The sequence below is a fragment of the Macaca fascicularis genome, chromosome 14, assembly GCF_037993035.2.
Source record: "Macaca fascicularis isolate 582-1 chromosome 14, T2T-MFA8v1.1".
In the NCBI taxonomy this organism is placed as follows: Eukaryota; Metazoa; Chordata; class Mammalia; order Primates; family Cercopithecidae; genus Macaca; species Macaca fascicularis.
The window spans coordinates 102177753-102204582 of record NC_088388.1 but is presented as its reverse complement, the minus strand read 5'-3'; the positions used below and the strand labels follow the sequence as shown (position 1 = coordinate 102204582).

Here is a 26830-nt window from a genome sequence, read left to right as displayed (position 1 = left end):
ACAAGATAATTTTACTTGGATAATTTTTATGCCATTATTTTCATTTTCTTTGAAAAGAAACTGGTCACTTGCCAGAGGATAAAAGGCTATTGATCATCTCCAAAAACGTAGGATGTACAAACTGGTAATCCTCAAGAAGTAAAACTACCTGTTGTGCTTCAATTCCTGCAAGATGCAGCACCTGCAAAATAAGAAAATACTTTTTAGCGCCCTTTATGTATTTTTGGTGCAGTTAAAAATTAACATTTTCTATGTAAAGTATGCCAGTATCGTGTGTTTATTTATTCACTTATTTCTATTTCAGTAATTAAAAATCAAACTTTAGCCATATAATTTGGAAAGTAAATCCAACCCCTAAGCAAATACTAATTATTTTACAAACAAGTAGATCATTTTTATCTCTACCCACACATTTCCTGTGTAAATGCCATCCTTCTGTTTATCATTCATGTCTGTCTAACATCCCACAACCTGGAGTATCTGGGTCCTAGAAATTCTAATAGTATTCTCTTTCCTGTCTATAGATAAAAATATGATTTTCTAATAATCATGGAAAAAATAATCTAAATTAAAATAAAGACTATGTTGTATAACAGAGAATTAAAGGTCTTTAAAGATGTTTAGAATAATAACCAATGTAATTTAAAACCAAATAAAGCAAAAGAGAGTGGGCAACTCACATGTTTGAGATCATTTTTGAACTGCTTCAGTTCATATCCTCTGGAAATCTTTGGAGAAAACAGGACCGCTCCATGCATGTGACTGACTAAAGAAGTGATGGTCCGACGACCTACACCACTGCGTCCTGCTAATAGAAGTGAACCTCCAGGGAAACTCAGCACTCTATCTATCCTAGACATATACTCCAAGACTTCGTGGAAGAGTAAAATGTCTAAATTCTGGTTATCTCGTCCATAATGAATAAGACCCTTTGAAAAAAATCAGAATATTTTATAGTTAACGTAAGCCCTAACTACAAAATACAAATATTACTTATCTAGGTTAAAATATTATATTTTTGATACATTCAAGAAAAAAGGTGAAGTGACTACATATCATCTCACACTCAATATTTTATACATCCAGCAATCCTGGATAAATAAATTGGCACTCTCTAAGGAAAAACTCACGTCAAACAAGTTCAAGGTCCGTGAAAATCAGTTAGTTTTGGTCACTACTACACTAGTAAAAAGCAGCATGAGATAGCAGGTTAATTATAGAACTTTAAAATTGCTCAAATTTTATTAGTTTTGTTATGAATCAGTGTGCGTAGACCATGAAAAAAATCCCCACACTCTAGAAACCTAGTGCCTAAAAAATCTTTTGTGAATGTTTGTTCTTTCGCATTGCTTGGGAATGAATCAAAAGCTAACACAGGTACCATACTCTGCCAGGGACCACCTGATAAAGTGCAGGAAGGGAGAAAGGAAAATTAGACTTTACATGCTTAACAACTTTCAATGCTTCAAAACTTTGCAACATCCATTCCAGGCGAATCAGTTTACCAGATCATGAAAAAACGTTTCCTGATATAAAATCCACACTAACATTCAATATAAATATTAATTTTTAAAGCAATCATTTGCAATACTGTTTCTTCTTCTTGATTATAACTAAACTTTAAAAGAGAAAGAAACTCTCTAGGATAGTGCTACTCAAAGTTTCAGTGGACCAGCAGCATCAACATCATCTGGGAGCCTGTTAGACATCTGGACTGTCTGGGTCACCTAGTGAATCTGACACTTAAGAGGATGAGACCCAGGAATCTGCATATTTTCTAATCTCTACATGACTCTAATGCTCTCTAAAGTTTGACAACTACTGCTCCAGAGTAATTTCCTGATTAACATTAAACCTCATTAATACTTCCAACATACCTTTGCCCAAAATGTATCTTAGCAATTTTACACATATCTATGTAAGTACATGTGCATCTCGTTACACCTGCCATGATGGACTAGATTTCAAAAGATAAGAACCAGCTTTGCCTGTTCTACAATCTATCATATTCATGCCCTCAAAATCTTTATAATAAACATTTTTAAAAGACTATAATGACCAAATCCCAGTTCCAATTCATGATTCATATTATACCTTTTTAATAACATCCTTGAGATCAGTAGAGTTTAGTTTTCCAAGTGGTTTTCCATGTGGAGGTAATGGTTGTCCTGGGGCTGCCCTTGCTCCTGAATTATGCCGAGCTCCCCATGTAACATAGAAACTATCTGTAGAAATAAATGATATTTTTGTTTTATATGCATTACTCGTAATGCGACTTCAACAAATACATTGCTTACTAAACAATTTTTAAGTTAATTAATCCAAATAAGATCATCTCCAGAAGGGCAAAGGCAAAATACTTTAAAGGGTACATTGTCAGGTCAATAAAACCAGGTGAAATACAATGACTGAGTCAGGCAAGGTGGCCCACACCTATAATACCAGCACTTTCAGAGGCCAAGGCAGGAGGATCACTTCAGCCCAGGAGGTCAAGGCCAGCTTAGACAACATAGCAAGACTCCATCTCTATAAAAAATTTAAAAATTAGCCAGGTGTGGTGGCATGCACCTGTGGTCCCACCTACTTGGGAAGCTAAGGCAGGAGGATCACTTGAGCCCAGGAGTTTAAGGCTGCCATGGCCATGATTGCACCACTGCATGGGCAACAGAGTGAGATTTACCTCAAAAAAATAAATAAATAGAAAAGAAATACAAAGAACTTCAATTGCAATATCAAACTCTACCTGAAAAGAGATGGATGGCACCACGAGTCTATATTCTGTCCCCTCACTTCTTTCTCCTGAAATGAACTGGTTTCCTTCTACCTTTCTCCTACTACTCCCCGCTGTCTACTCTCAGTTTGTCCCATTTTCCTTCTTCTTCTTCAGAATCTACGTAAAATTTGTAAGTTAAAAATAGTTCACATAAAATTAGCAAATAAAACAATCTCAAAACTCTCCTTGAGAAAGGACATGGATGTATTAACACCAAAAAGAGCCCTAATGCTTAAAAAAAAACTAACCAAATTTTAATTAGAAAACAAAAATCTCCCAAACTTCCCTTAAATCCACCTATAGCAGGGTTCCTGTTACCATACAAGGAAAGTCTATTCACCATTCTATTGAACTTTTTCCTTCCCAACTCTTCTGGGAGACTGTTCCACCAACCATTCTTGTCACATGCTCGGTTCTACATCCCCCTAAAATAGCAACCTTACCTTCCCTAGACCCAACCTACTTCAGGTTCTCCCTACTTTCACCATCACATTTTTTACATTATTTTCTATCTGTACAGGCTACTACACTAAAACTCTTATTTGGGAACAATAATACAGTCACAATCTCCAAATCTAAACCTTCTTTGCAGTCATTATCCCAACATGACCTTTGTGCACCTCTTCTTTTGCACTTGCATCTATATAACCCTACTTATCACACCACAACTACCAGTCCTTTTCAGTTTTCTGCTTTATCCCTTCTATACTGATATTCCTTGGGGTCCAATTTCAGTCTTTTAATCTTTTAATTCTAAAAATTCTCCCCGAATCATTTAATCCTTTTTGACAGTTAAATTATCAACTATTTATACACCAAAAACTCACCTACTACTTATCTTTAGGCAAAAATCCTATGTTCTAGGCTAGTCCCATATTTCCAGTTGCTTAACAGACATATAATTCATGCATTCATTCACTAAATACTTACCTATTGAGTATCTGTTGTTTAAACAAAGTACTCTCTGCCTAAGTATTGCGTAAGACAAACATGATTCCTACCCTCATAAATGATCAACTCTATGTAGATTTCCAAAAGACATGAAAAAAGATTGCAAACATTCAAGCACATGTACAAAACTGAACTATTATCCTCACATCTCATCATTTCTCACTTGGACTATTGCAGTAGCCTCTTACCTTGTATCCCTGCTATAAGTTTCTGCCCCCTCAAGTACATCTTCACTAGTACTAGGGTAACACATACAAAAACAAAACCTGATTGTGCCACACCACCGCAATATCACATATAGCTTTCCACTTCCTAAAACAAAACACCAAACTCCTAATGATGGCCCTCTACAATCTGGCTTCACTGATTGCTTGAATCTTCTACCTCTCTCTGCACTATATACTCTAGTTTTCTTAAGCCTCTGTTTCTTTGCACATTGCTTTTCCCTTGTCTGGAATATCCTTCACTTACTATATTCATCCTTTAAAACACAATTTGAGCACTTACAATTGTTTTAACAAATTTAAAACTTAGGTATAGGTTAGGTATAAATCTAACATAACATGTATAATACTTGAATGCTAAAAACTACACAACACTGATGAAAGAAAGCAAAGATCTAAATAAATAGAGGGATTAGATAAATGGAGAAAATGGGAAGACTCAACAGAGAAAAGATGTCAATTCTCCCCAAACCAATATACAGATTTAAGCAATTCCTATCAGAATCTCAGCAACATTGTTTATACATTCATAAAATATTATTCTGAAATCTATATGAAAAGACAAAGAAACAGAAATATCTAAAACAATTTTGAGAAAGAAGTCTAAAGTTAAAGGAATCAGTCTAAACCAGTTTCACAACTTATATAGTAGCTAATCAAGACAGTGTGGTACTGGCAGAAGGACAGATACATAAATCAATGGAGAATCCAGAAATAGACCCATGTTACCAATTTTTGACAAAACTGCAAAATCTATTCAGGCAGAAAGATAGCCTTCTCAACAAATGATGCTCGAGCAAATAAACATCCACAGGCAGAAAAATAAACCCTGACCTAAGTCTCATTCCCTATACAGAAATTGACTCACAATGGACCACTGACTCAAATGTAAAGCATAAAACTATAAACTTTTAGGGAAAACATAGGAGAAAATCTTCAGGATCTACAACTAGACAGACTCCTTAAACTTGACATCAACACACCCTTATGATGAAAAATGATAGGTTAGGCTTCACAAAATTATATAAAAACTTTTTATCTGTGAAAGACCCTGTTAAGGGGATGAAGAGACAAGCCTATTGAGAGGGAGAATACATTTGCAAACCATATATCCAATAAAGAACTGGTATCTCTACTATGTACATATTCTCAAAACTCAACAGTAACAAACCAATTGCCGGCTGCAGTGGCTCACGCCTATAATCCCAGCACTTTGGAAGGCCGAGGCAGGCGGATCATCTGAGGTCAGGAGTTCAAAACCAGCCTACCCAACATGATGAAACTGCATCTCCATTAAAAATACAAAATCTAGCTGGGCGAAGTTGTGCATGCCTGTAATCCCAGCTACTCAGGAGGCTGAGGCACAAGAGTCGCTTGAGCCCAGGAGGTGGAGTTTGCAGTGAGCAGAGGTGCACCACCGCACTCCAGCCTGGGAAACAGCGAGACTCTGCATCAAAAAAAAAAAAAAAATTCTGATTAGAAAATGGATAAAAGACATGAAGACATTCTACCAAAGAGGACATACAGACAGCAAATATTACACAAAAAGACGTTCAACTTCACTAGCCATTAGCAAAATGCAAATTAAAGCCACCATGACATATATACGCTTACATGAATGGCTAAAATACAAAATAGTAACACCATCAAATGCTGGCAATGATGAGGAACAATATCTCTATAAAAAACAGCCTCTTAGTTGCTTAAAAAACTGAGCATGCAAGTACCACACAATCCTGCAATTGCATTCCTGATCATTTATTCCAGAAAAATGAAAATCTATGTTCACACAACAACCTGTACAGGAATATTCATAGCAGCTTCATTCCTAATAGCCAAAAACTGAAAACAACCCAGATGTCTCTCAATAGATAAAGGGTTAAAGAAATGGTGGTGTATTCATATGACGGAATAAAAAGCAATAAAAAGAAATGAACTATCAAAACAAAACAATTGGCATGTATCTCCAGAGAAATAGGTTGAGTCAAGATAACTTTCTTGAAATCACAAAATTAAAGAAACAACAGATTAGTAGTTTCCAGGAGATAGGACAGAAGTGAGTTTGGCTACAAAAGGGTAACATTATAGATCCTGTGGTGATATAACTGTTCTGTATCTAAACTGTATTAATGTCAATATCCTGGCTGTGATGCTGTGCTATAATTTGGCCAGATATTACCATTGAGGGAAACCAGGTAAAAGGTAGATGTGTTCTCTCTGTATTAATATTTATAACTGCATGTGACTCTGTAATTATCTCAAAAATAAAAAATTGAATTTAAAAAATTTTACTCCCACTGCTTCAATTGACCAGCCTTAAAAAACGGTTCCAAGTAACTTCCTCAAAGCAGAATTATTCTCCACCTCTTCTAGAACCCTACTATCCAGCATTTATCTCAAACATATTCAGGAAAGTTATATTAATTATAAAACGTTCTATACTCCACTGTAATTATCATTTTAACCATCTACTTCCACAAACATTTGTGGTATCTAATCACACTAGCAATAGTTATCATTGTAAGCAAAGATTTTTATATCTGTTTCTGTCATTAGATTACAATCTTCTTAAGGATAAGAATGTAGCTAGTTTATTTTTACGCCTCCAAGATTAAATTTTTCTTAATAAGCTAATCTTTCAATATGTGAAAATCCTATATGACTAGATCTAACATATGTCAAACCTGTATTTTTTAAAAAGAAAACCCGACTGGTGTGGTGGCTTACACCTGTAATCCCAGTACTTTGGGAGACCAAGGTGGGCATATCACCTGAGGTTGGGAGTTCGAGACCAGCCTGACCAACATGGAGAAGCCCCATCTCTACTAAAAAATACACAAAATTAGTTGGGAATGGTGGCACATGCCTGTAATACCAGCTACTCAGGAGGCTGAGGCAGGAAAATCACTTGAACCTGGGAGGCGGAGGGTGCAGTGGGCTGAGATCGGGCTATTGCACTCCAGACTGGGCAACAAGAATGAAACTCTGTCTCAAAAAGAAGAAAAAAGAAAACCCTTCACTGAAGAGAAAAATACCAAAAAAAAAAAGACATATTTTATTTATTGAGTCTTACATAGGAGACTCTGAAAGATACTAATCTTTTCAGAGGATTCAGACACCGAATTAGGTGCCAATACTATCTTATGCCCAAAGGATTTGCCACTCTCTTTGCAAAAAGAGACACTACTGACTCAATTTTCAGACAGAGAAAGATGGCACCATTTAAGAACCTAAGCCTCTCCACACTAAGCCATGCAAGCTACAGCTCGTAATGACATAAACCATCACTCTAAGTCAAGCAAATTCTGAACTATTAATATGATCAGACTTCTCTCAGCATTTCATCCTTCTTGAAGTTTCTCTTGAACCCATTTCCTGATTCAAAAACTCAGGAGCACCTAGAAAAATTCCTTCTGTCAATTTAAACATCTTTCCCACCTTCAAAGTTCCCTTTAGGATAGGTACTCATGGATCTCAGACCAATATCAAATCTAGAAATGTACAATATACCAAATGTATACGTTGGTGCAGAAGTAACTGTGGTTTTGCCATTAAAAGTAATTGTATAAAATATATTTATTATATAAAATATTTTTGAAGCCTAGCTTTATCCTCTGAAAAACTAAGCACATTTTGTGGCCTGACAACAGTTTTATTAGGAAATATTTCCATATTGTAATCTTCTTTTAACAAAAGACCCTCTTCACAAGGATGACTTGCATATTACATACATTACTCCCACAGTAGTTTTCAAAATGCAAAGTGGTTATTAAACAGTAATCATTGCAAATGCAACACAGCAGCTTTGACTGAATGGTATTATGCTTTCTTTACAATAACAATAGATGAAGATAGTAACAAGCATATGTAAGTTCTACGCTAATGGCATTATAGGTAGTGACAGGAATAAGAATGGCCATTGCTCTTAGGCAAAAGGTCATTACAATCAAATATGAATTTTCCCAATGATCTTCAGGTTTTATATACATGTAACTGTTTTTCAAAAAAAAAAAAAAACTTTTATTAAAATAATCTTGCATTGCCAACGTAAAACAGTATGGCCTGAACTCCTTTTTTCTAAGAAAAAAATTACTGCCATTATATTTTGTTTAAAACATGATTACTGAAATCCAGCAAAAAAGACTGAAGAGTACCTTATGGAAAAAATAATATTAAAATTATTCAAAATGTTTATTTGTTTAGACCTATAAAATCATGCTATGGGTAAGAAAAATATTTCTGAAATCCTTGTAACAGTTATATATTTGCATAAGCTCTATTACATTACCTGACATATTGTCTAATACGTCTGAGCCCCAATCTCCTTGAAACACTGATGTTAAAATGATGTCAAATAAATGAAGTTCCTTTGCACCAACAATTTTGTCACGAAATAAGCGCCGCGCTTCATATGCTACAATTTCTAACACATAATCTAGTGGATGGTTTGAGGATCCTAGAAAAGGCAAAATTTTATTTAATTGTAATATAATGATTTTTAAATAATCTGTTTAACATAATATTAGAAAGAAATAGCAGGCATCTACATACCGTAATTTTGGCATCAGATAAATGGAATAAAGGAAAAAAAGTTAAAATTCATTTTGTTAATTACTCGGTACATGTTTGTGATTACTTAAAGGTAACATTAAATACTATCATCTCTAGTTGTTCAATAAAAACAATTCCAGAAAGCATACTAAATACACTTTGCCTCAAATATAATGATTTCATTTTTCCCAAAAGGAAGTTTTAATAATGACAATCATATATAGTTTGGAAGAAGAAATATAATAATTTTAATAATAATATTTCTATTTAATAATATAATTTGTGATATAATACTCATTTATCTATTACAAATACAATCTACAGAATAAATGTGCATGCACACACACACACACACACACACAGATAAACACCAGCAAAACTCACCTCCTTCTAAATCATATCTAAATAAGCCAAGAACCCATTGGGTAAGAATGCAAGGAGTAAAGAAATAGTGACTATAATCATCAACTGTAAATTTGGCTCGCACCTGAAAAAGAAAATACAGTAAACAATCTTTCTACTGTCTTAAATATATAATCATGTTATAAATTTGTCAGTCTCCTTAGACTCAGAGGAATACTAATTTCTACCTGTAGATGGAACTGGATTTCAATATAATTGACTTCATTATCTTTATATTTTATACACTTAAAAACATTATTCTGGCCAGGCGCAGGGGCTCATGCCTGTAATCCCAGCACTTTCAGAGGCTGAGGCGGGCAGATCATGAGGTCAGGAATTCAAGACCAGCCTGGCCAAGATGGTGAAAGCCCATCTCTACTAAAAATACAAAAATTGGCCAGGTGTGGTGGCACACGCTTGTAGTCGCAGCTACTCGGGTGGCTAAGGCAGAAGAATCACTTGAACCAAGGAGGTGGAGGTTGCAGTGAGCTGAGATCGTGCCACTGCACTCCAACCTGGGCAACAAAGCGAGACTTCGTCTCAAGAAAAAAAAAAAAAAAACAACTATATATATATATATATACACACACACACACACACACACATATTCTAAGCAGGGTTCATAGGCTTCAACAGATGGCCATAAAAAAAAAAAAAAAGACTAAAAAGCCCTGCTGAACATGAGAATTCAATAAAAACAAATCTAACCTTTAAATATGATGGTAGCAATTCCAAAGTACTCGCAGGTCTAGGTAAGACCCATTTTTTTAATGCTGGGAACCATTAAAACAATTTATGTTCAAGAAGTCACTGAACAAATCAAAGTATCTCTCTTCAATATACAACCAACCAGTAAAAAGCCTGTCCCTTCCTCTCTATGGACAGAGCCATTACTCTTATTCTGATCTTGATTACCTAACATCTTTATTTTTTTTAAAAAAAGGAATTTCTTGCTTTCAAACTTATCTATCCCCACTTCTACTCCAATATTATAAAAAGCATCTTCCATAAGCATGTCCATAACTTGTACATGCTATTCCCTTTATCTAAGAAGACATTCTTTCACCTCCAGCTACTTGGTGAATTTCTATTAACTTTTCAAAACTCAGATCAAACTTTACCTCCTCCTTAACAACTACCGCATACAACAAAGTTATTTACTCCTCCTCTGTGCTATCTCTGTAAGTTAGACATACCATTACTGCTACCTTTATTACACTGTATTAATCGTTTATTTATATGACTCAGTCCCTCATTGGACTGTGAACTTTCAGTAAAAAGAAACTAAGTCATCTTTACATCCCTAGGACTACCACTGGCAAGAAAAGGTGCTCAACAAATGTTTTGTGCATCCTCAATGCCTACTTTCAACTATCTTCCCCATTTTATCTAGGGAGAATACTTTAGACATTTCCTCCCAGTCAGGAAGAAAAAAAGAAACATCAAAGACTACTACTGGCCGGTTTGAAGCCTGGAAGACACAAACTGATAGAAGTCAGGAAGAAGATCTGTTTTGGGAAAGCAGATAAACTCAATTCTAAATATGCTAAATTTGAGCTGACAGCAGAATAACCATCCACCACAAATTCATTCATTCAACAAACATTGGGTGCCTATTAGAAATTGTGCCATGGATACAACAGCGAATAAGACACACACAGCACCTGTCTTCATAGAGTTACTCTCTACTAGAAAAGTCTAATAAACAGGAAAGTAAAGCCTGGGTATCGACACAGAGGTCAGAATTAAAAGTAGACCTTTAGGAATGATACTAATAGACATGAAAGCTACAATTTACATGCATATCTACCTGTTCATACACTTGTACCATAGATCCTGCTAAAAGATTAATTTTTGATGAAGAACCCCAAATAGAATGATTCTTCAGATTTTTATGTAGAACTGGTTCCAAATATGCTCCATAAATCGTTTGTAACTGCTCTCTTTCTGGGTAACTAAAAAAAAGGGGGCATATAAGAAGAAAGCTGAAATAAATCAATATTTCAAATTAATATTTCAATGTTAAGTTACAGCAGTGATTTTCAAACTGTGCTGCTCTGAGACCTACATATCTCCAAAGCTTACCCAGGGGCTAAGACTAGGCTCATTGCTCCCATCCATTCTCATTTCAACCAAATTATATCCTGAAATATCCATTGTCAACTACCAGAAGGTGTTAGAGAACACCCAAGAAATTATGTTAAAACATAATTGTTTACAAAACACTGATCTTTAGAAAAGACCAAAAGGAAATTTTTCCTTTGAAAAGCATTTTTGAATTACACAAGGCCTGTACACAGGGCATTAATCCACCTCAGAACCATAAAAGTAAAACTAATACAACAAATAAAATCAACCCCTTTCTACCAAACCAAAATATATTTCAGTATGGTTTAACTGGCAGCAGGAACATTTCTAGGAAAAAAAAGTTAATTGATGGAGTACAATTAGCACGAAAGTATACACATAAGGTTTTGTCATATTCAAATATTTGTAATATAATATAATGTATATTAAATATAAACAGAGGAGATACTGCCATTGTCTCTGCAACAATTACGGACCATGGAGATGATTAGCAGTGATGCCACCAGCCATTAAAATGACCTAATTCTCCCTTGTTCAGATTCAAATTCTCCTTTTGTTATCTTCATAAATTTGATAGTATTTTTGTTTTATGAACTGCATAAAATATTTAAATCTAAAATCCACCATTCAGATTCCTGAGACTGACATTTTGGAACACAGGCTACACAAAACAGTCTTGTTTTATTTCCTGTTATATGTCTCATAAATAAGATACTTTGATTAAAGTTTGTATCATCTGAAATTATTGCCTATATTTTGAGAAGGGGAGGAAAAGATATCAGAGCTTAACTTTGACCATTTTTATATTCTAAATTTTAAAGTATTACTATAATACTTTTAATAAAATTCAACTATATGATATCTTCCCAAGTAAAAAAAATTTGAAACACAAAGATACATACTCTATAGAACAAAGACGAACAATGGAAGTAAATCTGGTAGTAAGTTTATGTCTTCCCAGTCTTCCTCCAGCTGACATAGAAGCCACAATTTGAATATTTTCTAGACCAACCCATTCCAAATTTTCATCATAAAATCCTTGATATGTCAATACCTATTTGAAAATAAATATACTTTAAACATTTTATGCCTAAGATTTCCTAATCGTGATAAAGGATATTTTTGCCTAAAGTTTCAATTGTTTCTAAATGCAATCATTATCTACCTAACTCAAGAATTTAAGATTAAAAGGTATCTGAAATTATTATATCACTGAAAAAAAATACTGTTCAAATCTCTGTGTTCTATGAATGTTAGCTAAATTATCCTAGTGTTTAAAATGCTTTTCTCTCTAATAAACACTAAAATCCATTGATATTATAAATCGAGTAGCAATTAGCCTAGAAAATGAAAGTATCAGGAAAAATATGAGAGAAAATGTGGTTTTTTTCTGTAAATATTTTATCATATTCTGCAGTTACATAATAAGCCTAAATTTGGACCTATATCATAATAAACTCTAAGAATTTAAAGTTTCCAATGTGATGTAAATAACATAAAGAAAAATATATTCCACACTGATTCAGGATATGTGATCTCAAATCCTTACACAGGCAAAAATGGAGAATAATGGGTTAAAGCAGCCAGAAAAAAAACATGACCAAGTCTAACCGCTGTCAGAAGAATGCATACTTTAAACCATGAAGCAAAAATTTCTCCAACTCCACTACCAGGTCCAGCTTTTGTTTTCCTCCTTGTTTTAGGAATAAAAGACAAGTAATAGATGTAGAGTGAAGGTTGTTTCTATTCTCCCTGTCATATATCATCTTGACGTAATATAACTTCTAAAGAAAGGAAAATCATAGAAGAACTGGAACAAGACTGAAATATTTCAGGAGTTTAATTTCCATGACAAATGCTAGATAAAACTGGCCCCAAACGAAGAATGCATATTTTCTAAGAAAAGTGAATAAAATTAAATTGTTTCCAATTAGATTAAAACACTTCAAGCGATATGACTTACCTGCTGTAGGAAAGCTACCAAAGTACTGGTCCCCCATTTATCAAGTTTGGGTAGGTTGATATCTTTTAAGTACAGAACAAGTCTTTCACAGTCTTTTGGTCTGTATACACGACCAGTATTAGTACTGATTACCATACAAGTCTGGCTCAGTTTCTGCAGGAGATGTCGAGAAGTGGTTTGTGCGCTACAATGAACTGTAGCAATTTGAGTGGATCGGAGTTGTGAAAATGCATACCTGAGCAGCATCCTACGAAAAATGCATGACATCTGACTTTGATAAAAATGCAATCAACAAAGTACATTTTATACTTAATAAGAAATGTCTGTCTCATAAATATTTCAGTTTCTAAAATGTGTATAATGATAGGGAAAATGGTAAATATAGATATGGCTTCCATAACTATCAAAGTAACTTTCTAACTTTCAGACTATTTTCTAGTCTAAATAACATAAATTCATGTTTTAAGGCATTGTGAGGACTGTTTTCAGCCAAAAAAAAATCAAAGTTCTCACAATTAATCTAGTTTGATAAAGTATATATTAAATATACCAACCCTGTTTCCCCACAGTTGAAGGAAAGATTTTAAGTTCTATGAGTTTAAAAAAAATTACTATGATTTTATACAATTTTTGAAATTACTACTCCCCCACTAGAAATATGAAAATAATAAACCATGTTTCCTTTATTTCAGGAGACTATGCTCCATATGCACTAAAACTAGGCTGAATTCCACTGAATTAAAAGCTACTTTTACATAGAAATCTAACTACAAATTTAAAATTTTATAACTAAAGCAAATGGTATGTGAGTATAGCTAAGGTATTCTTTTTCTTTTTTTTTCTTTTTTTTTTTTTTTTGCTGTATTATATGGATGGATTATTTTTAAGAGTATCTTCTCAGATTGCTGTCTTTCCAGTAGAAATCACATAATCTGGCAAAGAAAAGGACACGCTATTCCCCATAGTTCTTATTTTTACAAGTAATGAAAGGAAAATGAATCTTCCATGAAAATGTAAATGCTACTTTAACCAAAAGAAACATAACAAAAGCCATTAAATCAATTAGGGGTGGCAGGAGTAAATCCACAACATATACGTTTGCCAATATTTTTCTTACCCTTTGCCACATCCTTCTGGTCCTACTAGAATGAAGGGCTGTTTAGTATTAGAACTTAACCATGGTTTGAAATAATCTAGACTTCGTTGCATGTCAGGGGTCTGAATGACTGGAAGAGTTAAGCCATTACTGAAATCATCAGCAGTCAAGTTTTCTGGCTTCTTAAGCGCATATGTTGCTAACCGACCTCTGGTAGAGTCATAGTAGGTATCCATTGGTTTGTGAAAGTCTGGAGGAGATTCTCGTGCCCAGTGAAAAACCTTAAGAGGAAAAAATTGTGATAAGTTTTCACATACTCCAGAGTGTGTGACATTCTTGGGATATATTCCAAGATATTCTTGGGATATATTCCAAGTAAATATCCCAAAAGTAAATCATCTTAGTTCCAAGAAAAGTTTATATACACTATACCCATTTTATCATTAATGTAACATTTTATCTCAAATTTTTTTTATCTAAATGATCATTTGTGCAAGTAAATTAAAGTATATATAGGAGATAATGACTTACTGGATATTTATTTATACACTAAGGTATAAATATACTCCATTTTAATGGAGTTCTTATTAACATTAAATCACAAATTACAGAATGCAGAAATCCTAAAGCCCTTCATTTCTACCATATTCTAGTACTGTCCATTACAGTGTCACTACCACGGCTCTCCACCTGCTATTCTTCTTTTTAATACTGAAAACTGTTATCTACGCAGATATAAAGCAGAGTTAGCCCTTAATGTTACTCTTCAATACATTTATTCTGAACTTTGACAAGAGAGTATGTGCTTAAAAGCAGCATATAGTATGGCACTGAGTGGTAACAATGAAAAGCATCTGGCAACAGAGGCAACAGGACAGTCACAGAAAGGGAAACGGAATAGAGAAAGCAGTAGGTGACACCAACAAAGAAGCAGCAAAATGAGAAAAAAGACTGAAAAATAATGTTAGAGCCAACCCAAAGGAGTAAATATCCAGTAATCTCAGTAGAGGCCAAAAGGAAAAAAAATCCCTTATTATTTAGAATTCAGCTTTATAAACAACTAGGCTGTAATACAACTTTAACATATATTAAAGAATATATTTATTAATAATTAATTCGTCCTAGTATTTCTAATTCCTAAAACTGCTCTGGTTAAAAGGATGACAAAAACTAAACTATTCTAACATTTTAAATGAATGAAATAAGTATTAATATAGACAAGTAGGTTCAAAAATGTCTAACTTAAATATATGGTCCAAACTTTTAACTTATTAAACATTATTTTATAAAATGTTAAGAATATCATCAAACATCATAAAATAACTCAAAGAAGAATATATATATACACACATATAAATACATTATTACTCAATTGAATACATAATTTCAAATTTTAAATGTTCCATATCTTATAGTTACAAATTATTGTATTTTGGCAGGTAAGAGTTAATGAAAAGTTAAAGTTTTGACTAAATACAGGCTATAAATATGCATTACCTCTTTGGTAAATTCCAAACGTGATTTCATATTCAGATTTCCACCAAGTCCCCTTATGAGATTAATAATAAATTCGTCATGATCTCTGCAACCATGTAGATGTGACAAACCATTCATCACAGTCCCAACCAAACTTGTTTCTACCACATAGTCGTTCTGTTGATTAAAATCCATGATACAGACAGACAAAAGGCGAAGATTAACCAGTAAACACAGAACCATACAGACTGATGTTCACACATCTTTTCAATAACCATTTTTAAACTCACTCCACTATTCAAACTGTAGAAAGTTTGGATTTCATTTAATTTTTGTATACACTTTGAAAATTGAAAGTACAATTGTGTATTTCTAGCTATCAGTGCTACAGTCCTCAAATAGATACATGGTTTATTTACTTCCTAAACCTGAAGAATATTTTTTTAAAAAGGTAAGTTAGTGAGCATTGTTCCAAAAAGAATAGATGTTCATTTCCTCTTGCTGATAAAAAGAAAACAAGAGGCAAGAGCTAGATTGATGGCACTAGAAAAGAAAGGTTAGAAAAAGCAGACATAAATGAAAAACCATATGGAGCTTTCTCTGAGAGAATTTTTAAATAGAACTTCTGGACTTAAGTGCTGTGTAGATGGTTTGATCTGTAGGCCCCTCTGGGGCACCTGATAAGTGTTAAAGAGTTAAAGAAAAAAATGGCTCTCAGTTTTTCCATAAATATTTACTGAGAACCAATCATGCATTAGGATCTGTATGTGGTGCTAGGTTTGTTTTTGTTTTGTTTTGTTAAAAGCTGGAATAAACAGAGTCCCTGTGTTCATGGAGCTCAAGCATAGTACAGGAAATGGTTAACAAATTGTGGTAAGAGCTACAGGGCAGCAGTACAGAATATTGTCAGAAACAGTAACTCAGATTGATGGCTCACAGCTTCTTTAAAAACAGGTGACATTTAAGCTAAGACTGAAGGCTAAGCTTTTGCAGAGAATATAGCACATGCAAAGAAAAACATCACAGTTAAGGAACTAAAAGAAGTTATGCCTAAGTAAGCAAAGAAACAGTGTTTAAGTCAGAGAAATAGGCAAGGGCCAGAATGCAGAATTTATCAGACATGGTAAGGAGTAAAAACCTTATTTGCCTTGTCTTTAATATGTTTTTTATAATAGAGTAAAATGACCCAGTTTATATTTTAAAAGGATCCCTCTGCTTAAAAAATAAATATTTTGGGGAGAAAGAAGAAATGGGAGGAAGAGCAGGAAGAGCAGGAAGAAGGGAGAAGAAACAAAGAAATCTAGATAGACTCATGCTAAGAGTTCCAGATTTTAAAGGTGAGATAAAGGAAACGTACATATTTTCTTCTATATTTTCTTATTTGCTGAATTCATAAAAGAAAGCAAAGATTTACCCCATAGGCTGAAGAAGAGAAAAAGGAAGAAAGCAAAGTTCTAGTTATAAATACAATTTCAGCATTTGACTAGAGAATTCATTGTAGTATACCTCAGAACCTGTGCATGGTGAACAAAATACAGGATAAAAAGAAAAGAACCCTTAACACTTTAAATAAAACAAACAAACAAACAGCGATATGACTTCAAAACATAAGCCATTTTTTTTTTCTAACCGAATCTTTGGTATTCACTCTATTATTTAATAATCTTATTGTGTTGTCATTTCTACAGTCACAAACCCCTATATATACATAAATACATTCCATCCAATATGATACTCCTATTCTAACATTCACACATCTATGAACAGATTACCTCAAAGTGTCTGCGTTGGAAAGCTTTGTTAGGCTCTGAATGTTTTATACCAATGAAATAACATATCTAATGAAAAAGTGTCACGATGCAGGCATCAGGTATATAATTAAGCACAATACTATCACTCATTTGCTATCTCTTAACATCATACTTGGTTCTGGGGACACAATGAAGAGTGTGATAAGCTTGGTCCTTGCCTTCAAGGTGCTTAAAGTTTAATGTAAGCAGACAATTATAATACAGTTGGTAGATGCTGTATGTTGCTACAGAAGCACAAAGGAGGAGACAGCTCAGTCAGACTAGCAGCTAATGGGAGTGTTCCCTTTCCTAGGCCTCCAGGAAAATCTACCTCACTTGCATCACTTCCTCACAAATCTCTATTCCTCCATTTTCATTCTTACAAAGTTAGGAAAGAAAAAGGTTGAGAAAACCAAAACAAACCATCATTTCTCTATATCTTGTTCAATCCCAAAGTATTGACCTCTAAATCAAGTTCAGATTCACAATCAGATACTTTCAAAAAACTCACTGCTATTTATACCCTCTATTTTGTATATGTTTTCATTTTTCATAAAAGCAATGGCATAAACATGTAGAATATCTGAACACCTTCCATGGTCTTCTTTGCATGCTAAACTTTTTTCACATTTCAAATTCAAAATCAAATGTGATCTCCTTTTAAACCTCTTCTAAATGACAGCAATATTGTTTTCATCCTGCTGAATTGTGATTATCTGTTTGCATGTCATTTTCCTCCATTAGATAAACCCTTCTCAAGGAAAGGAATTATCTTGTTAATCTTCACCTCTCAAAGTCTCTCTTGTATTATGCTTCGCATATGTTAGATGTTCAATGTTTTCTTTAAATATAAATTGCAAATAATTCACCATCCCTTTTCTACTTTAGTGTTAACTTCATATTGTTTTTAACCTTATATATATCATACATGATGTATACATATACCATATACATGCGATATATACATATACCACATACATGTAATATATACATATATCATGTGCATGTGATATATACATATATCACATGATATATGGGATATATGGGATATATGGACCTACAGATCGCATCCATGTGGATATATGGACCTACAGATCGCATCCATGTGGATATATGGACCTATAGATCGCATACATGTGGCTATATGGATCTATAGATCCATACATGTGAATATATGGATATATAGATCGCATATATGTGGATACATGGATATATATCACATATAGGTATTTATTGGTATATATAGGTGTGTATATATAGGTGTACATATGTATATCAATACCTATATATCATATATACATATGTCATACATATAGGTATTTATTGGCATATCAGTAAAAAGGTGGCAGCAAGATGGTTTTTGCTAGTAAAAATTAGAAAGACATTCTAGTAATCAAGATTTTTAGGTAAGCAGTGTGAAGCTTTATGAAAGAAGTAAAATGTTTTAAGACTAATACAATAAAAGGTTATGCTAAGAGATACAATAGTTATGCTAAGAGATATAGAGGAGTAACAGTGACAAAATCCACCTCTCACCTCACCCCCACATTCCAGCAGAGTTCTACCACAAGGCAGTTAAAATAAGGATCACTCTTAATCATACTTCTCACCTCGATTAATTATGAAATATTATGGTTAATTTACCTGCTTTAAAACCCATTGTAAAGCCTTTTCAAAATAATCTCCAATCCAATTTTCAAGACTATTTCTATATTCGGCAGGCTGATTCCTCAACCAAGATTTTATCAGAGAATTAAGATCTGTCTCTTCATCACTGAAACGAATTAGACAAATAAATTATTAGGAAGAAATTATCAATTTACCTTAAAATAAATTTCTGCTCCAATAAACATTATTCTACATGTATATTTTGTCTGCTAGCATACAACAGGTGGCTTTACTTTACTATGTGTATGTGTGAATAACAGTTATATCTGTGTGTATATACACAGATATCACATATAACACACAGATATAAATATACAAACACACATGCATATAGGTATATATACATATATGTCATTTTCTATAAAACAAATTTCATCTATTTTATTATAAATATAAACTAAGTAAGAATTATATATCTACACAACCTACTCTACATAGGCTCTACATAGCCTAAAGTGGTCTAAACCATTCCCACTCAGAGTAGTCTGTTTGTTAGAAATGTAAAATCCCAAATCCCTCTCCAGACATACTAAAGCAAAAATCTTCATTTTAGTAAGATCCCTCAATGATTCAAATGCACATTAGAGTTTAAAACGCACTATCTAAACTGTAATACACATCTTTAGAAATATTTTTTCTCCATCCTACAAAAATCCAACTACCTAAATTCCCATGCCACTATTAAAATTTAAAGATCTTCCTAAAGCAAACTATAAATCCTTTAGCAAAGCACATCATTATCTGGGCAAAATCCAATTATTTCACCAAAATCCAATTGGTGAAATAATATTCACATCTTATTCAAAATTATACCTTACATAATTATAAAAAATTATAGTAAAAATAATTTATATTATTATAGAATTGACAAGAGCTCATGATTTTTGTCATTTATTCGTATCTTCTGCCATTGTTTCATAGCAATTAACAAATGACACTGATGCCTTGAATCTCTGCTCTCACATTTTCTATCCAGTCTAACATGAAAAAAAAAAACTGAAACATCAAAGAGGATAACAATTAAATAACATTAGATTAGCCCAAAGTAAGCTCCTTCAGAATAAAGAGTTTCTTACCAATGGTATTATCTCAATGTCTATGAGACTATATGTCTTGGTTTATCCAACACAACCCTGCTTCATACCAGCAGTCCCAGCATCATTAATAATAACATTCATTTCAGTATTAAAAGGTCCACATTTGGCCTATTACATAGCAAGTGCTCAACAAATATCTGTTAAAGGAATAAATGAAGCCTAAAACTAAGATATAAGCTGAACACATAGCAACAAAAAAGTTAATATGTATTTGTATTTTACATGAAATCATATACATTCATTATGCCTTTCACAATACCTGATTCACCAATGATTTTCAACTCCTCTACAGAAATATGTGGTCTTTTTTTCTGCTAAATATGTATAGTATTCTACTTACTGCTTAGTTCACTTATATTCCATCTTGTATAAATGTTGGTTTATTTTCCCTCCTCTATGTGCAAGTATTTTCCAAAAAGGTAAGCTCTCTATAAACATTAGTTTTACTCGTTTCCAGCTCTCTCTCTCCTAAGGTGCATAGTTTAATACCATATATATAATATTTAACAAGTACTTTAAAATTTAACCAAAAACTTACCTTTATTCTGTTTTTCTCACAAGATTATAAGAACACAACTAATAAATACGATAAATTGTGTGTCAATGCTGCTATGAAAGCTGTAAACCCAAAATTATATTATCGTTTAATAATACCTCAAAATATCAATTGAAGTTTCTGGCTAATTTAAAGTAAATGTTTCCGACAATACTGTCAAAGAAGTAAGCAACTAAATAATTTCAAAACATGATTTGAACCAACTTTATTACATTTTCATGTGTCATACAACACCTAAAATGACTTTAAATAGTCCTAAAAAAATTAAATGCTATACAGGACGATAAATAACCAATTGGAAAAGTTAAATAAAAGTTTCTTACTTATGATATTACTAATTTTCAAAAATAAAATTGGTGCAAATATCCATGCTCTGGTATGTGACTATTTTACATGATATCTAAAATTGGTTTATTATTCATTTTCAGTCTTGAAGCCTCTTCCAAATATACTGAAGAAGAAAAAAATATTAAGTGAAGAGGTATTCAATTTGTAAAATGAAAAGACTGGGTCACAGGACCTACAAAACCTGAGTTAGCCCTAAAATTCTATGAATCTAAAATTAAATAGATTAAATTAATTAAATTCTATAATTAAAATATTGCTACTTAGCTTTAAATTATTAGCCTCTAGCTCATAATTAATATGTTCACTTCTCTGAACTCAATCAAAATACCTCAACAAAATAATAAAGAGAACAAATTTTCTTGCTGTTTCAACAAAAATAATAATTATTTCATAATTGTGATATAACTAAAACTGCTAAAATAATTCAATTTTGTAATAAAACAGGAACTCTCTGAATTAATGAAAATCTAACAAAAAAGAAGTTAATCATAAATGGGAAAAATATTTATTCATTATTCACATCACACTTACTTTACTTAATATGAAGCCAGGATAATAAAAGAAGAATATTCTAATATAATGTATACAAATAATCTATGGCTTACCTAAGAAAGATCATTCCCATTCTAGATATTGTGGCTGGTGAGGCACAACTTAAATCATGAGTTTCAAACACAAAGTTAACATTTGGGCCAAACTGAATCCTTTCTCCACTGGGCATAGTGAGTAGCCGATTGTCATCCAGAACAGAATTCAGAGACTCTATCCATTCAGGGTCAATATCACCATCACAGATTATCCATGAGCTGACATCTATATTCAAATCAAAACAGCAGAGATAAAATAAAAATAGATGCTGTGATAATAATTAAAAATAAGGACTAAATCAATTCTTAATTTTCATATGAATTTGTACTGTAAATATGCTGGAGAACACACAGGCAATCCTGGCTCAGCTGGCCAAAGACTCAGATATATATCATGTAATAATACTTTATCTATAATAAAAATAGGCAATTTCACTTAAAAAGATGCAAGGCTTAAGTATTTTTATTCCCACAAGATATTCTTCAGACTTGTGTCTTCTACTATGTCATGAGAATGTACAAAGGCTTGCTCTGTTGTATATCTTTTAGAAAATACAGAAAAATCCAATTTCCAGTGCCTTGCATGAGAAATAAAAAGTTCACCACTGTCAAATTTTCTCGACATATAAAAAGGTGACCTCAAAGGGGGAAAAGTAGTGACCAATTGTATACCTAGTCTTTCCAGGGTTAAACCTTTTTTTTCCATCTTTCCTAAAATGGGAGTGGTTAATACTATACTTGGACCTTTGAAACAATTCAAAGAGGAAAATTTCACTGATAAAAGTGTGAGAAATACATGAAGGTAATAACTGGCCTTTACTTAATGTGGTATTATATAGAAAAAGAAAAGACTACATTGAAAAATCCCTTCCAATGCTTTCACTTACTGCCTTAGAAAAATAATTATTAATTAAATTATAACCTGGCAAAAAGTAGGGAATCTCCTCTGATTCCAGCCAAAAATTCTCTTAAAAAACCAAGTCAACAAATTTAGACCAGGAAATCTGCAGTTTTACCACTTAAATTTTCAAAAGTATTCAAAATACTTTATTCAAACTAATGAGTTAATACTGTTCATACACATCAATTTTAACCCCATACAAAAATCTGTCATCTTGTTTATTTCTCAGGCATTATAATATAAATGCAGTAAAGATTTTATAATCGTTCAGTAAATTAATCTAGTTGTGAATTACAATTCACCCAATTTACTCTAAGTTTCTACTATATTAAAAATAGTTACAGAGTTTAACTGAAAATGATAGCATTTCTTGGTCCCCTCCAAAGTAAAATATCAAACGTACACATTATAACTTAATTATGACTTTATGGTCATGTAGAAGCCTTGATAAAGACAGAATTATAGACAAATTATATCATTATCTAAGAATTACTAAGTAAAACAAAGAAGTATACATAGAGACTAACCTTGAGGTTCCCGAACCACTTGACGAGCACTATTTGTCAAAACACCATCAGACCATTCTCTTGTGTCCATGTCAATATGGCCTAATAATTGATATCGAGGCATAGCTTTGGGATTCATAGTATATTGTTTCACTACTTTGCCAATTTTACAAAGTGCGGCCCTTAACATTCTCCAAAGGGTTGATTTTCCAGCACCACTTGGACCAACAATAACAACTCCCATCCTCTGGCATAACTGTTCATACAATTCTAAAGCCTTTTTGATCTAGTGGGAAAGAATTATGTTCTTATATGATTTACAATATCCAATGATACTTAGTTCTGCTTTTATTCTGTAACACTTGTTCTAATGTGTAAATTAAGCCTTTGATTTCTTCAGTGGAAGACATAGCCTAAAATGTAACAGAATACCTAAATAAATCTGAACATATTTACAATATAATCTTTAAATACTTCAATATTTCTTTAAAAGAAACAAAGGTGCTTTCCAAGTTTCTAAGTTCAAAAAACTTGTATGAACAATACGTTCGTTACTTGCTCCACTCATTCACTCATTCAAATATATTCATTATTTTATTCACTTATTTATCCATTCACTCAGTCTTATCTTACTTCTCTCCAAAACTGAGGGCAAAGTGCTAATTTTGAACAATTACTTGCACTACATAAAGAAACCCGCTTAAAAAAATCCTAAGAAATTATCAAAGTGAAACTAAATCATATATATAATCAATTATAAAATACATATATATGATGAATCCATTACACACTACATACTCTAACAGGCACTAGAAATAAAATGGTGAGCAAAAATATGTATGGATGGCCAGGTGCGGTGGCTCAGGCCTGTAATCCCAGTGCTTTGGGAGACTGAGGCGGGCAGATCACCTGAGGTCAAGAGTTCGAGACCAGCCTGGCCAACATGGTGAAACGCCATCTCTACTAAATATATAAAAATTAGCCAGGTGTGGTGGTGTGCACCTGTAATCCCAGATATTCAGGAGGCTGAGGCAGGAGAATTGTTTGAACCCGGGAGACAGAGGTTGCAGTGGGCCGAGATCACACCACTGCACTCCAGCCTGGGTGACAAAGCAAGACTCTGTCTCAAAAAAAAAATATATATATATATATATATACACACACACATGGATCCTGCCTTTCATGGAGATTACTATATGGTGGAGGAGAATCAATACTAAACAAATACACACACTTGAAACAAGAATATATGATTAGAGCACATAGCAAGAAGATCAAATCAGGACTTGAAGATCTGGGAAGACTTCCCTGAGCAAGTGAGATCTAAGTTGAAAGATAAAAGATAAGTTGAAAGATGAAGGACAAGGATAGTTAATAAGGAATCAACTAGAAAAAAGGATCAATCTATTATAAAATATTCTTGACAGTTACCTGATTGGGTATAATTTCATAATTGGCCTCTTCAAAGACCTGCTTTAATGCAGCACTTAGTTCATCATATTCTACTTCTTTCAATTCAATTCCAGGAAAGACATCTTTAATCAGTGCATCAAACCGGGTGCAATCAGTAAACGTAAACTTTGACATTGTATTAAGCCTCAGTGCTTGCACCACAATATGACTTTCATTAGCTAGAAAAAAGTTTCATTTTAAAATTATTTATTATTACTTTAATGATGACAAAAGTTTTTAAATATTCTATAGCCTTGATATGTATTATTAATCATTAAATGCACTAGAATTTAGTAACATTTAAAGACGTTACATCACATGAATTGGCAAGCTTACTTTAGTATCTTTTGACTGCTAAAAAGTAAATATCACTAAGTAGTTATAAACTCTTTTCCATAGAATTCAAATCACAGGGTACCAAGACTTTAATTAATAATAAAAATCATTATCACTTATATTTTCATAGTACTTCACCTTTTATATTATATGATGCAATCCTTTTAACAACCCTATAAAGTAGGCTAAAAAGTATTACTATTATTATTCCAATTTTACACCTGAGAATGTTAAGTCTCTGAAGGTTTGAGTGACTTTCTGAGAAGGCACAGCAGTATCACAGCTGGGATTCAATTCCAGATAAACTAATTCCAAATTCAGGTACCTCTCCAAAGACACCAATATCATCTCACAGTTTATGTCCTAAGATAAACAACTAACAAACTGAGCAACAATCTTTGATCGGCCTTGTTCAAACTTGGTTCACAAACCCATTCTTAAGCCAAATGCAAATACTGATACCACTGCCAGATGCTTATTTTCACAGATATTAGCTGCTGATTGGTAAGATACACAAAATCAAAGAAACTATTGCCTGGCATTCCTCTATAATTGCTTAATATTTTCATGCTTAAGTATACATAAAAAGTCTGGACTTCTCTAAAGTTTATTTCAAGCACTGAACTCATAAGCCATCTTTATTTATTACAGATATGGTTTAAATATTTATTAAAAATCACCAAATATAGACAACTAAAAAATGGTAATGTAAGCACTCACAAAATAACTGTACCTACCCAGGCATATGCCAACCTAATAAGACAGCTAATGTAGAGGCCATTTTTAAGAGGCACACTTTGATCATTTAAAGTCCAAAGAGGTAATTTCATGTGGTCCTTTTTTCTATGTTGTCTCTATTTTCATAGTATTTTAACTTACTTTTCAATAGCAACCTGAAGAAACTGATTATTCAGGCTTTCATGAATGTACACCTGCACAGGTGCGGGAAATCATTATTTTTATGTGAATAAAAAACCATTTATTTCATCTGAAAAAGTATAACAAATATATATAAGTCTGTATTGAGCTAAATAAATGAGTTAATGAATACATAAATGAGGCAGAAAAGACAAATCTTCTTTACAGAAGAATTTCAAATAATATATGCGGATACCACCCCACCAAGGAGTGGAGCTTAATCCTTTCCTCGCCACTTTGAGAGTAAGCTAGATTTATTAACATGATTCCAAAGAATAAAGCCAGGAGGGTAGAAAATAACAGCTTCACATTGGAGAAACCTGGCAACACGACCATAGCCAGGTGATGAAGGTTAACATAACTAGTGATGTCAGATGGTTGTTATATACCCACTGATATGCCGCAGTAAGAAAGACAGCCCACCTCTGTGGTATTCTTTCCAAACATTTATAACCTAGTCTAATCATAATATACTAGCTTTAGAAAGAGAAAATCCTACATGTGTTTCTAAGGTTTCTGTTCTTGTTTCAAGACAAGACAAATTATCAGGCTCTACTCTACACCTACTGAGTCAGGACCTTTGGGGGTGGGGTCTAATAATCTGTTTTAACAAGCCACTAGGTGATTCTAAAGGACATTAAAGTTAAAGAACAAGTGGACTTTACATATTACAACTCTTTAATATTTAACACACATTAAAAGTTATTATAAAACATCAGGTAAAAACTGGAGAAAACCTGAATAAAGTAGGAAATTTAGTTTAAAAACAATGTATCCAAATTGGTTCATTAGTTGTGACAAATATACCATACTAATGGAAGATGTTAACAACAGTAGAATTTGGGGTAGGGTATACAGTAATCCTTAATACTGTATCTACAACTTTTCTGTAAATCTCAAACTATTCTAAATTAATGCTTATGTTTTTAAAAATAAGTTAATGTATTTGGAACAATCAATCATACCATTCTGTGTAGTGCCACTTTTCTTTAGCTGTCTAAGAAGATTTCCACTTCCTCTCAGGACTGTCTTCAAAGCTCTCAAACCCCAATCATAATGTTGCTGAGGTGTCAAAAGTTCCCTGAAGTAGAGACATGGAAATCAATGCATCAAATAGCTAGAAGAAATTACTTTCATCATCACATCC

At 33.0% G+C, this 26830-nt stretch overlaps 1 protein-coding gene across 5 annotated transcripts in view; it reads right to left on the bottom strand.

The window, feature by feature from the left end:
• Positions 1–26830, bottom strand: part of DYNC2H1 (dynein cytoplasmic 2 heavy chain 1) — a 355588-nt gene that overhangs the window by 269100 nt on the left and 59658 nt on the right. For 4 of the 5 annotated variants that reach the window (XM_005579474.5, XM_005579475.5, XM_045371111.2 and 1 more), the window contains exons 36-50: positions 26649–26764; positions 24409–24608; positions 22999–23263; positions 21589–21796; positions 18959–19088; positions 15546–15701; positions 14070–14329; positions 12953–13199; positions 11892–12043; positions 10712–10856; positions 8884–8986; positions 8237–8404; positions 2095–2225; positions 681–929; positions 73–181 (exon numbers count right to left, since the gene is read on the bottom strand). In XM_005579474.5, the coding sequence (XP_005579531.3) occupies positions 73–181; positions 681–929; positions 2095–2225; positions 8237–8404; positions 8884–8986; positions 10712–10856; positions 11892–12043; positions 12953–13199; positions 14070–14329; positions 15546–15701; positions 18959–19088; positions 21589–21796; positions 22999–23263; positions 24409–24608; positions 26649–26764 (2639 nt within the window). The remainder of the gene's footprint in view (positions 1–72; positions 182–680; positions 930–2094; positions 2226–8236; positions 8405–8883; positions 8987–10711; positions 10857–11891; positions 12044–12952; positions 13200–14069; positions 14330–15545; positions 15702–18958; positions 19089–21588; positions 21797–22998; positions 23264–24408; positions 24609–26648; positions 26765–26830) is intronic. The other variant, XM_005579476.5, reaches the window with a different exon arrangement.